The 15391-nt window shown below is 40.4% G+C and overlaps 1 protein-coding gene across 1 annotated transcript; it reads right to left on the bottom strand.

Annotated features, from left to right (window-relative positions):
* Positions 1–6135: 6135 nt before the first annotated feature.
* LOC135702302 (lazarillo protein-like) lies at positions 6136–14015 on the bottom strand. The gene is made up of 3 exons (XM_065223333.1): positions 13823–14015; positions 6442–6766; positions 6136–6371 (listed from the first exon to the last, which is right to left on the bottom strand). The coding sequence occupies exons 1-3, from the start codon at positions 13952–13954 to the stop codon at positions 6172–6174; spliced, it is 657 nt and encodes a 218-aa protein (XP_065079405.1). The 5' UTR covers positions 13955–14015; the 3' UTR covers positions 6136–6171.
* Positions 14016–15391: the final 1376 nt, after the last annotated feature.

Raw genomic sequence — 15391 nt, 5'->3', positions numbered from 1 at the left:
TACGAATGCCCATAAATGCGTCACTAAAGAGCTTAGGAAAAGTAGAAGATAATTCTGAGATAGCAAATTAATGATCGAGGAAGGTCCCACCATCATTGTGAATGGCATCATTTCCATAGTTTTAATTTTCAAAACATATTTACGTACGCATCTGTTCAGTTTCAGCTGGAGTTTTAATCGTTGTCAGCATAAAGCAAAGAAAGAAACGTTTCACTTTTTACGACAATCATAACAAAACAAATTGACAGCTATTTATTTCTACCTATGTGTGTGAATGTACTCGTGAATTAACATACACCATCATACACAGGTTCCACTTTTTCTCAGAAGAGGCGTTGTCGTTACTGTCTCCTGATTTTTGGCAGAGTTGTCAGTCTTCTTGATTTGTAGTCTTCGCTGATAGTCTAGCTAGGTGTTATAGAAATTAAGCGTTCAACACGTTGTTTGAGAGAAACAATACTCAAGTTCATTTTAGAGCTTTGAAAATGTAGAGCCCCGCTTCTATCAATAAAGCATTCATATAGGGCGTATCAGAAAGTATAAGCATGGTTTGATATTGGAATTAAAACATTTTTTCATGGAGCACACATTTTTTATATTTTAGCTACAGGGTGATTCGGAAAGACTGTCACTTTAAAAAAAATGATCGTTATGATTGAACGCTTGCATTAATTTTTGATATCAGTATGTTACAGATTTGTACATTTTATGTTCTTAAATCTTGTTCAGTGCTTTTTTTGCTGGAAATATTGTTTTTCAAATTTTCCGCAATCAAAACTGCTGAATTTTCGTAATTTATAGAAATTTACCGAAAACTGTAAATCAAAATAACTTATCGAAACTGTATATGGCTGCAATTCCCTCATACCGTAAAAATGGTGACGAATGTACTGGAAAAATAATCTTTTACAAATTACTGAACAGATTTGTAAACTGTATACTGTAAAACTCCAGCTTCATTTCAAAGTTGAGTTTTCTTCGGTTCTCCGTTCAATGCATTTATTTTAAAAACCAGTACTGGTGCACAGGTAACCAAACGTAGTAGATTGATTTGTTAAACTATTTGCGTAAGTTTTGGTTTGAATAATGATTGTTCGAAAATTTGAAAACATGGCTGTGGGGTGAAATTGATCAAAAGTTATTTGATTGATTTTTATGACATAATAGATTTTTTTAATTTATTTATTATTTTGATAACGCTCAATCGAATTATCTTTACGATAACGCTCAATCGAATTATCTTTACACAGGATTCTTGTTCACTGTACAAAACATCGTAAAACTAGAGTCGAAAGGTACAATACAATAAACACTTTATCTTCCGCTATCCAATAAGCCTCCTTCATCAGAATAGGATCTGCTTAAAGTGGTTTCATTGTATGGCAGTATGGCCAATGGGGGCCATTGCGCTTCCATTGTAGCAATGGATGCAAAACGTGGTCATCACTCACACACTCATCACGAAACGGTTGCTTTCCAAAGTCTACGGCGCATCGACCGAAAGAACTGCTGATGAAGAGGAGAGGAGGACCACACAATGGTTGCTGCCGACACACATCGAGAGTGGCTTGCTTCTGTCGACAGCCGAGTGAACACTTTGTTACAATAGTTGTTGCAGTTATTTTATCACGCTCTACCTGGTCCACCCATCGTGCTCTCTGCGCTCCACGCCTTCTTGGGCCAACCGGATCAGTAGCGTACACCAACTTTGCAGGGTTGTTGTCCGGCAGTCTTGCAACATGCCCTGCCCCCACCGCATCCTTCCGGCTGGATGCTGGGTTCGCCGTAGAGTGCAGCGAGCTCGTGGTTCATTCTTCGCCGCCACTCACCGTTCTCCTGCACACCGCCGAAGATCGTCCTTAGCACACGTCGCTCGAAAACTCCGAGTGCTTGCAGGTCCTCCTCGAGCATAGTCCATGTCTCGTGTCCATAGAGGACCACCGGTCTTATTATCTTTCTGTACATGGTACATTTGGTGCGCGGGTGAATCTTTTTTGACCGTAGTTTCTTCTGGAGCCTGTAGTAGGCACGATTTCCACTGATGATGCGCCTTCGTATTTCACGACTCACATTGTTGTCAGCCGTCAGTAAGGATGCAAGGTAAACGAATTCCTCCACTACCTCGAAAGTATCCCCGTCTATCGTGACATTACGTCCTAGACGAATCCTGTCATGTTCGGTTCCGCCTACTAGCATGTACTTTGTTTTTGAGGCACTCACCACCAGTCCGACTTTTGCTGCTTCGTGTTTCAGGCGGGTGTATAGTTCTGCCACCGTTCCAAATGTTCTTGCGATAATGTCCATGTCGTCCGCAAAGCACACAAATTGGCCGGATTTCGTGAAGATCGTACCCCGGCTGTTGAGCCCGGCATTACACCTTCTAGAGCGATGTTGAAGAGTAGGCATGAGAATCCGTCACCTTGTCGCAGTCCCCGGCGGGATTCGAATGAACTGGATAGTTCACCCGAAACCCTTACGCAGTTTTGCACACCGTCCATTGTTGCTTTGATCAGTCTGAAAAGCCGTTCTCGTCCATGATTTTCCATAGCTCTGTGCGGTCGATACTGTCGTATGCCGCCTTAAAGTCGATGAACAAATGATACGTTGGGACCTGGTATTCACGGCATTTCTGGAGGATTTGCCGCACGGTGAAGATCTGGTCCGTTGTCGATCGGCCGTCCATGAAGCCGGCTTGATAACTTCCCACGAACTCGGTCATTTTATGTGATAGACGACGGAAGATGATCTGGGATAGCACTTTGTAGGCGGCATTCAAAATGGTGATCGCTCTGAAGTTCTCACATTCCACTCGGACGTAGATCAGCCACCCTTAACATGGGGAACAGACGCTGTTGTGAGCCGCTCCTCCTGGAGAACAGACGCTCAGGATTGCCTTCCCTGTCAGGCTATGCCAAATTTCGCACCGGGGTTGGTTACCCGATCTTCCCTAAGGTTGCTCACAGTTCCCGGCTGGTACCACGGGGAGGTAGGGATAGGAGTTGCTGGGAAGAGGCTAGTGATCTCAATGGGATCTGTATTGCGCATTACCCAGCATTTACCGATCACGGATATCTACTACCTTAAATCGTTGTACTGCTCCTTGTCTCGCTCCATATTATAATACTGCTCGGTTATCTGGACTCCTCGCTACAACAACGGTGTCAAAAGAGTTGAGTCTATTTAGCGACGGTTCCTGACAAGCGAGCTACGTGAACTGCCGTGGATTGATCCCTTCCGATTTCCTAGCTACGAAAGTTGTCCGAAGAGATACAGCAAGGGCATTGCTAATTGCGGATACTTTGCAAGGACGTACCGATTGCCCTGTTCTCTTTGAGCAAGTTGACATCAATGTTCAACCCCGAGCCCTACGGAATAATTCAATGCTGCGTCTGCCTATACAGCGAACTAATTATAGCATGCTCAGCGCAGTCGATGATTTACAGAGACTCTTCAATAATGTCTCCGCACTGTTTGACTTTGACCTAACTCGCCAATTGCTTCGCCGGAGGTTTAGTTCGTTTGTTTTTCAAGATCAGTTTAGTTTGTCTAGTAATGTTCCTTTTTTTACGAGATGACTATCTATGTACTTATTGATGTCTAGTTTTAGTACTTTTCATGTTTAGTTAAGGTTACATCATTGAGGCCAATGATGCCTGTTGATGTTTAATTATAAATAAATAAATGAGTAGTTGAATTCCCATGACAAAATCCAAACTGCTCATCTGCATATATTGAGATTGTATATCACTTTTAAGCATCATTCTATTCAATATTATTATTTCTATAAGTTTACTTATAAAATAAAGCAAAGTTATTGGCTTGAAAATTGGAAGAACTTTATCATTTTTCGCTTTTTTTTCCTTTGGTTTGTTTTCCGTCGATCTTGTTTTCCGTGCTGAGCACCAATGCTACCGACGCCAGGGAGGCAGCCTCCACACCTGGACCCTACATATCGACCCTATATATCGAGCTGGGGTACCTTCAACTTTGTAGTTAGGGGTGTTTCAATAAACACTTGTGTTTCGGATACTCTGAAAAACGTGATTTCATGGAAACATCGATGGGCTTTTTGAAAAAGTCCTATTTCCATAGCCATTTCCGATAAAACATACATCTATGTAATAAAATTTAGTGAAACTAATGCTATTTTTACAAATTTCTTTGAGTTCAAAAAAAGATAAGAGAAACTTGTCACGGTATGCTAGATGCGTCTTTTTTTTCGAGACTATTTAGGAAATTACAGGATATAATTAATGTTTGGCAATAAAAGCATTTATTGATAAAAAAGGGGTATCAAAACATGTCCCGAAATCGATTTATTTCCGGAAAAAGATAGAAAACTTTATGATGAACACATTTACTGAGAAGAGTACGTTTCTATCGTGGATGACTCATATGATTGAAGTACGTGTTTGTTTTTAATTAGACACCATCATGCATTTTGAGTTAGCTGTAAATTGCAATGAGTTTGATGTTAATATTGATAGCTAGATGCACCACCTATAATTTAAATACGAAAAATGCTAGAGAAAGTGTAACAATCGCTTTTGTTCTCTGGGTCGGCTTCTTTTCGCCAAGGTCTGCGAGATTAGAGGAAAAACCACAAGACAATTAATTTGATTATTGACGGCGATTTATTGAATTTTTGCCCTAACGGTCCCTAACAGCCCTATCTCTTCCTATCTGTAACTACTTACGGTTTCTTTTTGTGTGTGGTGTCATTGTCGGGCCCGTCGATGAATGCTCGCTGATTAGTTCCGCAACGGATTGCACGATGTCTCCGTGCCTAGTCGAATCCTTGGCCTCCTTCCTTGCCGTTCGCGCCGATCTGGCCTCCCCGATATCTGGTGATGATCGTTCGTGACAATCGTGCCGACGGCCCCGATTCCACCGTGTGCGTCGATTACGCTGATTGTACGGATCACACTGGTCTCGTTCTCTTGGATTCGCAGGTTTAAAGTCTCGCTTCGTCCACTTATGTCAGCTTACCGTTTTTTGTATGGCAGTGACGACTCTGGTGGTTTCGTAGAACCTTTCCACCGCTTTATGGAGAATAAATTCCTTCACCAACTTTTTCTTCGTGAGCTAACGTGTGGGCGCTTTCCTGGTGCTCAAACAAGTGACCGAGCCAATATATTTGCAATCCTCAGGAACGGGCGAATAGGCCTTTTTCTGTGGTTGTTGTAGGTAGCATCCACCCATTAGGCAGTACTGCTACCAAAAATACCAGCGTTTAGGGGTGTATTGTGGATGTGTCGTGTTGTTGAGGCTGCGTATAAAACCTTCACAGTGTGTTGTGTTTTTTTTTTTTAGTCGTTAGCCGTCTTTTGCCTCCTAGATTAATTTTGCATGATACCTAGTTTAATTTATTTCTTTGCATGAATTTTATTATTTATATAGCTTTTATATTTATTTTTTTAGTCTGAATTAGGTCCCTATCTAGCTAGTTAATATTTTTGATGATTTTTCCTCTATACACATAAACAAATCCCCATTTGTGGTAAGAAAACTATGGACTGAGTGCACGAACGGAATGACTTGTCACAAAAGCTATGATTTAAACTAGGCGGAGGTGACTCTGCGTGTAAATCAAATGAAGAGTCACCTCACTCGCTGTGACTATTGTCACCTCACTTGTGATAGCGAGTCACCTCACCCCACTCGCAGCGCAGAATAGACCTCATAGTTTCATCACGTTTCCCATACATTTTCAAGTCCTCCCGCAAATCCAGATCCAAATTTAACCAAATTTTGCACAGCTCCGAGCTGATTCCAGATTAGGTTTCAAACCGGCGATTGAAGTCATTGTTTACAAAAGCAGTTGCACCAAAATCTCAAATCCCTTTGGAGTTGTTTAGGACCTCAATGTAAATCGAAATAGCTGGTGTAACAGGGGGTTGTGAAAATGATCCACCCTAATAGTCAGTATTTCTAAAAACATACCAAATGTGTGAAGAAATGTTAATGTTAACAATAGGATACGGCAGCGAGAAGTATTTGAAATAATAGGTACTACTGGGATATCGGTATATCATTTATGGATGAATTATGATTTTATGATATCGTTGAAATCTGAGGATACGCATTCCGGAAAGGACGCATCAATTAATTAAACATACAGATCAGGGTAAAAGGGCAAAGAATCATTCTGTGTACCATTTTATTTACCATTCAAACTTTCTTTAACATCGCCAACGCCACAATCACCAAAACACTGGAAACTTTTACCAACGAAGCATTGCTGCAAAACTCCTCTCCCTGTTTCGTTACTCGGAGGGACTCTGGCTGCAAATAGGTGCTGACGATACTATCCACAAGTGTTTCTGCTGATTGGTCGAGCACAGGATTCCGGGATAGAACCCAAGCTGATTCTAAATGAAAAGTAAAGAGCTGTCATTAATACAATTTGTTGGCCAAAGTCACCAAAGCTGCATCACGAACCAGATGAATCATCTCCGTTTGGTCGACAGGACCAAACGACGGCATAGTGCTGATAATTGGTTCCCAGCACCCAATAGTCGGAATCGGGGACGTTTGCCGGAGTGCTATCAAATCGCACCTTCAATTTGGCTTCACCACTAGTGGCGCTGGCCAGCACTGCTCGACCTCGTGCTACCAGCGTTTGCTGACTGGGTAGCAGTTTCATCGTGTTTTCGACGGTCACTTCCATGACGGATGCGTTGAGCGTGTAACGGGCTGTGACACAGTCACCGTTTGGTTGGTCTGCGTTCTCGTAGCGCTTTATCTCGTACCAGGTGCCCATGTACTGGTTGGAGGCAAAAGGGAAAAACGATAGCATGAATGACCTGGGCCATGTCACTGACAATGGTTTGTTATTTATCAGTGCATGAAAAAGTGGCAATTCAAGAATTGAGACCTGCTGTCACTGCAGGAAGTGTATTGATAAATCAGTCATGAAATCGTATGTAGATGTCATTAGAGCTTTTCGATCATGCTTATCCTCTTATCACTTAAGTTATTATATGACATGTGCTGAGACAATTTGTTGGACTAAATTAGATTGATTGATAGCGTTGCAAGATGACTCAAGGGGAAGCTTACCACTTTGCTAAGAAATAATTAAGTTTAAAAAAAAAAAAAAATTGGAGAAGATACAAATCAGCCTTCATTATTTTATTTAGAGTTCATTTTTCTTAGATTAAAAAAATACGGGAAAAACTGATATTCTTGGATTTTTGATATATTTACTAATATGTTTAGCAAACTCAAAGCGTGTCAGAGAAAATATGTTTTTTTGGGCTGTAAGCTGGCCCTTCGGTATTGTTTTTTAAATAAAGGGTATCCACGATAAAAAATGGGCCTCACAAAATTATTCACCAAAAATAAAATATTGAATGTTTTAAATTTTTAGTGTTAGGAAATGAAGTTAGCATATTGGTAAATAAAGAAATCAAGAACAACATGTGAAAAGGGCATACAAACTTTTTGTAAACAAAACTTCTTATGCCTTTTTCTCGCCAATCATATGACACCAACGCAAACCATTAGCATTAGCGGGTAGAGTAAGCTTTCCCCTTCCCAATGATGTTGTTGGTTTGCGTGGGCGACCGTCGGTTGGCGAGAAAAGGGCCTACAAAGGTTTGTTTACAAAAAGCTTGTATGCCCTTTTTACATGTGGCTCTTGAAATGTATTGTTCATTTTCATTACAAGGTAAACGATAAGTGATGTCATGGTTAATATGAAACTGCCCGCAAACAAACCCTAAAGGGATCCGTGAACAACAGTTCACGGTGTACATTTCATATTAGACGTGGTCCATAAACGGCTCCTGTTTACTAATATGGGATCAGATTTTTTTCCGAATGGATACTAGAGATATGCGAACGCTCACGAGCTGCTTATCTGACCCAGTTCAGTCAAAAAAAGTGAACGAGCGACGGCTCTCAAGTGAACGTTGGTTTTCAAAATTGAATGGTGGCTCACTACACGGTAAGAAAAAAGTACCCAAGGCCAGTTGACTTTTACCTATTTTACTAGTTTGTCTCCTTTTCTCCTTCTAATGATGTCAAAAACGCGTTACTTTTGGGTAGAATGTTAGTGGAAAATTCCAGCCCAGTGGCAGGCGCGTAGGCAACTTGTTATACCGTGACCGCGGGCCCAGCACAAAAAAATAAACGATTTGAGACCAGGACATGCTGCCTACTGTCAAACGCTGCTTTTGGTATAGGCCTTGTCACTGGCCTGGAAAATTCAATACGAATTGCACAAATTAAATGAAAACTACTATGACCCGCTTTACCTACTTTTGGGTTCCTGCACTGTAGTGCCGACATGAGTGAAAAGAACTTACTTTTGGGAACTTTTTTCTTACCGTGCACCACTACGGAATGACGCATAAACATGAACCACGAACAGCTTCAGCAAATTAACTCACTGCTGCTGTCAAATTTTCGAATGTTTCCTGTTCATTAGCGTTCGCTCGTTCGCTCTTTTCTTCTCTCCCTTATGGGGTGTTTACACTTGTGCTGCTTCACCTATGTGTAAACTCATGCGCTTGTGCTCATATGGGAGACGACTTGCCTAAAGGGCAGACGAATTAGTTCCTTTACCTACTTTGAGCGCTGCTTATATGCCTTTAACCTTAACAGGCCTGATGATCACAAAGTTCATGGTTAGAGTCCCGGTCTGCAGCGTTTTTTGTTATTTTATAATTTTGCTCCGTGCACAAACCCATGTACAATAGACTCATGTGCAAACATCTGCAAATACACTTATGTACATCAAAACACCAAAGTGTATTGTATGAATTATACCTGTGTACAAAATAGCGTGTAAATTCAAGCTGAACATTAGCTTTGATTTTTGTGCATAAGCTCAAAATGGTACATGTTTTCGTGAAGACTGCTTCTGACATTACAATCACAGACAAACAGACATAACACTCGAAAGTTGTTCATCGAACAAGCATTTAACAGTCAATTTAAAAGTATCGTAGTTGGTAGTACCGCCACCTGTGGCGCACATAGTCAATTCCCTTGCGATTGACGTTTACACACTACCGCCATCTGTTCAGCGTACTACCCAGTGCTGAGTTGCATCACGGTACTGACAGCCTTTAGATTGACAAAAGAGATTCCTACGGTTAACAATCAAAACAACTGAGAACCTTCTCTTCGTAAAACTTCTCACCAGTATGACACAACAACCGTGATATATCGTTGTTTTGCTTTTCTCACTCATTCGCAATATCACTCATATCTGCCATGTGTTACCATCATATCACCGAGGAAATATAAACAGACATATAAATTGACCGTCATCTCATTTCGAGCATAAATACGGTTATGACGGTCATTCCCCTTCCAAAATCACGGATGAGGCGATAGCTGTGATGCATCAAGGAAAAAGTCTTATCCTGCGTTATACAATCGTATCATAACCAATCATTATTATTGTAAGAAATCATATCTGCATGAACACGTACTACCTGCAGTCACGAATGCTTATTCTGCACATTGTAGACGAAATATGCGTATCTGTCAATGATAAGCAAATAAGGTAGTGGAATTAAATGGAAATTACTAATCCTTCTCTCTCTCATTATACAGGTATTTCACTAAGACGCCCACATTCATCAGGTGTTATGTCTGTTTGTCTGTGTTTCAATGTTATAAAATGGCTCAAATAAACCGTACGTGCCGATTTATTTCAATGTTGCCAGTGCTGCAGCAACTCAACTTCAGTCATAACGCTCGATTGGGTAGCCAGTTAGCGTCAGACGGTGGGAATAAGAGCGAGATAGGTGCACGAAATAAGAAGGCCAGAACTGGCTTTGCGGGTATACTCAAATCTGTACTGTTATACGACAGCAAGACACTGCTCGTATCAGTAGAGAACACTCAAAAGCTGCAGGTGTTCATCAACCGTTGTTGTTTACGGTATATAATTCTCCCAAGCAACCTAAACTTCGGATATTACTTGAGTAACGAACTCAAAAGTTCACGTCTGGTTCAAATTTAGTTCCGTGGAACTTTCTTGCTGATTAACAAAGCACTACACGTACAAACAGAACTTAATGCTCTTTTAAGTACCGCCAATATTTATTGGAATCTTGAAAGTTCAACAGAAGTTTCTTGTTCCCGTTCATTTGAACTGTGAAGTTCACAAAAAGTGAATAAAGAACTTGTTTCGAACCTCTAACACAAAGTTCAATCTTAGTACTAACCGTACTTTTAAGCAACGCGTAAGTTCACAATTAATCTATGTTGAACTTCTTTCAGACTTTAAAGTACACGTAAAGTTCTAGATAAGTTCGTAGGAAGTTCGACTTGAACCTTGACTTGAACTTGTAAGCAACTTTAGAAATGTCAATTTCTAGCAGCTTTTTTCGTCACGGATCACTATTTGCGTTTGGGCAGAATAACATGTGTCCACTTTTTTATTTCCGCAGCCATTGATCTGGAAGGACCGAAAGCTTCTTACAGCCTCGAGCATGTTTCTACTACGGCGAATGGCATTTCTGTTAGTAAAACCCGAATTTATCCACCTATGGTGTGATCAGACCCTTCTTACTTATTCAAGTTTATTTATTTTATTGTCATTATCAGTGACCAAGCCCCCCACCCCCGTGTCATCCAGTGACGCTACGCCACTGCCTGGGGGTACCCGGAATATATCCGGGTGTAGTCTATTTGGTGAGGCTACCAATCACCTTATCATCGTATTTTAATGTGATTTAATGGGTTTTAATTCAATTCATATTCAAGCAACTTCCCCGGGGTACCCGGAACATGTCCAAGTGTGTCCAATGTGGTCTGAAACACTTAACACGACTTGCATTGATCTTATTTTTGAATTCTGTAGTAATTTGATGTGCCGCATGATGGTTTTAATACGTTTTCCGTTAAATCCAGGGTGAAGGCCCATATTCACCGGATCTTATTCCGGCCATTTCTCCGGAACCGGTTCACCGATTCCAAAACCGTTCAATAGCGTTCAATGGGACCCCAAGACCTATCATTTGGCGCCGAGTTTGTCCAAATCGGTTGAGCGGTTGCTGAGAAACGTGAGCGCATTCATTTCGTTACATACACACACACACACACACACACATACATGTTCCGATCTCGTCGAGCTGAGTCGAATGGTATATGACACTCGGCCCTCCGGGCCTCGGATCGATAGTCGGTTTTTCAAGTGATATCTATACCCTTCTTTGTAAGAAGGGTAAAAATACATTATATTTTCATAAATTTCATTGAGGTTTGCATTCCACTATCATACCTTGCTGATTATCTGAATAAAACAAGTCTCAAAACAGGTAAATTTACTTAAATTGTTTCGTACTTTTCGAGGTTACTGAAAACTTCTGCGGAAAACAAAAAAAAAATCTGTCAAATGTCAAACGTTGCAAGTTCACAGTAAGTTCCGTATGAACTTTTTAGCAACTTTCAAGTTCAGATAAGGTTCTACATGAACTAATCAGAGACTTTGAAGTTCAAAAATAGTTCTTACGGAACTTGAAAGCAGATTTGGCTACTCTGAAAATAATTTTTATGAATGAAATCAACACATCGAGTAAAATCATATGACATTCCAGTTCATTCACAAAGAGCAGTGGTATGCATCTCGGTTTCAAAGAGGAGGACTCGAGTTCGAGACTTGCGGTAAATAATTAAAAAAAACATGTAATTTAAATTAAATATTTGACCATATTTCAAACATTTATCTTTCAACGACGCAGCAGTTCATAATAAATTAGAAGAGAACGTGGTAAGCAGCAAAATGATAGATATATTTGTTTTCTATGTTGGTTTATTGATTTCATTCAAGTTTTCTTTTTGGGCTGAATAGCATTCCCTCCAACGGTTAAACGAACCTTTTGTGAACTTTTAAGTTCTTTTTAAAAGTGAAACAGCATTCTGTTAGAAGCTTAAACATCGAATGTGAACTTGTAAGTTCGGTTAATTACTTAAAAAGTAAGCTGAATAGAATTCTCTTCAAAATCCTTCGATTGGCTGATTAAGCCAAAAGAGGGCTTTTATCCGAACTTTTGGTTGCTTGGGATGGCTTCTCAACTGTATCTCACATGCTGAGATAAATGGGAATGGGAAATGACAGGTGGGCAGGAACTCACGGTCTCCCAGTGTTGGTGAGTTCTTTGCCGTTAATGTTCACGAAAAGTTCACTATTTTGCCATACAGAAATTCAAAACAAAAAATTTTATCTGCGGATTTGGACAGTTTTTTACCTGTTTCATACGACCGGAAGCTGTATGCTGGTCACAAATGCCGTGCCAAACTGATTTCCTACGCAATTAATCAATCTTTGATGTGAATTTCGCTCTTATAGCAAAACTCGCCATAACAAAATGGGTGGTTCATTTTAGTAAACAAAATAACACTTGTTCCGACTGTGTCACCTTTCTTACTCACCTAGGGGTTGACCACACACTACAGGGACTGCAATCTGCTAGCAAGCACTGGATTAGAACCCAGTAGGAGCTCATGAAAGCGGACCCTCAACAAGGAAATCAAACAAGTCGATTGGAATTTAATCTGCGCCTAGGTTAAAGCAAAAGCGAGCAGCTGCACAGGAATGATTCGTGTTGACGCTTTGCACCACATAAGTGAGAATGAGTTTGCTTGGTCGAAACATCGAAAGGCCTAGATCTGAATCACATTACCTATAACGACATTCAACAAGAACTGTGCAGCATCCTATATGTTATTCCATGAGTAGCCATGGGTAACCACCATGGCGGGACTGGATCGGACAGCTGACAGCACATAATCTTGGAGTTCCGGCAAGGATTCATGAAAAAGCACTCAACGATCTCCAACTTGATCGATCACTGGTAGCATCGAGAAGAATCAGTAAACAGACTTCGTGTGTACTTGTCTAAACATTTCAACAAAGTCCTTAACCATCTCGCTATCATAAAGCCGCCTTGGTCAAACACCGCGGTCCGTTCGCTGGTTAAAATAATATTTATCATCCATGAAGGAGCTGTAATTTTCGTTTTATTTATTAACCACGTATGTGATCACTTATATTTCTGTTTGGTAGTAGCCAAGATGCAGATTATTCGAACATTTACCATGTGATCAAAATGACCTGTGCACTTAAAACTGACATTGAGTTATATAGCCAAGACTTTCAAATGCAAATTCATTAACTTTACCCGTGGTCATTCACTGATCACCGATTCACAGATGAATCAAAAGAAAAGAATAAATCCGTTAAAAATCTTGAACTCATCTTAGATCGAAAATTAATGTTCAACCAGCACTTATCTTTGTTTATTGCTAAGGCAAATTCCATGCTTGGAATTTTGCGTCGCAATTTGACGATGTGCACGCCTCGAAAACGTTAGCTGTACTAGGCCTCATATCACACGTCGAAACGACAAACTGTTTCATACAAGCGTTCATACAAAAAAATGCTTCGTTTCGACATGCGTAATGAGGCCCCTGTTCTTTGGTGGTGTTCTGAATATTCAGTAAAGTTTTTGGCTCCGTAGGGGAAACGCTCCTATAGTTGCGGTACGTTAGAAGCGTTAGGTTCCTATAATTGTGTATGGAGACTCAATACACAACTATAGGAACCTAACGCTTCTAACGTACCGCAACTATAGGAGCGTTAACCCTAGTCCTTTTGAAAAAATCCAAAACCGAATTGTCAGTTTTGCATTACTGCGGCTTCCATGGACCAATCCCAATAATCTACCACCGTATAAGGTATAGGCACTTTTTATCTAATCATCATGTTTCCTCGGCAAATCATTCCTCCATAGCTCACTTACTTTTTACATCTTTTTTATAACTTATAAGAAATATGTGCAACTGCAAACCTACTCACCTCAGTTGCATTGAACTGGCCTTCCACAGGTAAGATTCTGCATGGCCCCGATACATCAAGGCACTCACTACCGCCAAACAAAATCGAACTAATCAAGAAGAAAGCTACAACCAAATTCGAGTTGACCGGCATGTTGAGTATCGTTTCAGTGAATGAGATCTCCAAATATAGGTTCTATAGCTCCCAAACGACCTTATCCTTATCAACGCAAACCAAATACTGACATCGTTCTGCAATTGTGGCCTAAAGATATATGCTGCCGAAGGTTGAGCTGGTGAGTCATGTCTGCTGATAAAGGAAGTACAAACAAGTGATGTCTTCTTCGGCGGCGATAGGGTTGAATTGCTCAGACATTTGGCTGCAGGTGGAGTACAATTAGACAGTCAAAATATGGATTTATGATCCATCGGATTGCGGTGAATCAACAGTAACAAGTTAAGTAATGCAAGTCTGGAATTTTAACTTTATGATCGAGCCAGTGGTGTCACGGTAAATTGAGAGCTGGTTACTCGCTGAATTATGTGTGCCACAACTACTTTAAATTCATGCGCCCCCTTTCACAAGAGCCCATTATTGTAATACATGTAAGCACAATTTAGTTCCCTCTAGACACTGAGGTATGGGTATAGTCATAAAACTTATAGGGAAGAGTGTCATGCATACAATCTAATCAATTCGTTTTGATAGCTATTGATTGTTGAGGCGTAAAAAAAATTCGTGAATCCAGATCCTATCCTTGATTAGCCCTCAAACACTGTTCAATCCCATGCCAATTGGTGAGAATTTTCCTAAAGTTTTCAAAACTTCCTGTAAGTTACCAAAATCTTCCAGATGTTCATGGATCGCACATAATGATCCCGTAATATTCCTGAAATTCTTGGAACTTCCCTGAACTTCACAAAGCTTCTGTAAAGATTTTTAAGCTTTTGTGAACTGGAAAATTCCCTGAAGTTCTCTGGACTTGCCAAAAATTCTCTGAGCAGAACTTCTTAAACTTTTTGTTTTTCATGATTTGTTTCCCGTCTATCTTGTTTTTCGTACTGAGCACCAATGCTACCGACACCGATCCACCCATCATTTCATGAACCGAGGATCAATGGCTCTACTGCTCAGAGATTTTATGCCTCAGAAATTCCCGGAGGCGCTGACTAGGATTGAATCCAGGCCCTTTGGGGAGAACTTCTCCGTTGCCGCGATTTTCGTAATATTCATGATTTTTTTTCTGACTCTTCCGTTATTTTTCATGAAGAGCTTCTCAGTAGGGTAGAGCGCTACTTGGTCGTAATCGCCCATTTCCGTTCTATCGATCAAAAAAGATCAATAATATCAATGACTACAACATGCACAAATCAATAATATGTTTGTTCCGATGCGTTAATTTATCTACAGCTACAACATAAATCCTATTAGAGCACATTGTATGAATATTTATGCGCATTGTTCTCAAAACAAAAGAAGCCCTTCTAGTGAATCCCCTTTTTCTACGTTTATCCGTAGGACGAAGAAAATCTAATGGCGTTTTAATGCATAAGGACGGAATTGAAACTCGTAGAACGAATTTAGAATCAA

Source organism: Ochlerotatus camptorhynchus, unplaced genomic scaffold (assembly GCF_037179485.1).
Source record: "Ochlerotatus camptorhynchus isolate MF236.1 unplaced genomic scaffold, CSIRO-AGI_Acam_v1.1 ptg000191l, whole genome shotgun sequence".
In the NCBI taxonomy this organism is placed as follows: domain Eukaryota; kingdom Metazoa; phylum Arthropoda; class Insecta; order Diptera; family Culicidae; genus Ochlerotatus; species Ochlerotatus camptorhynchus.
This window is presented reverse-complemented; position numbering and strand designations above follow the sequence as displayed.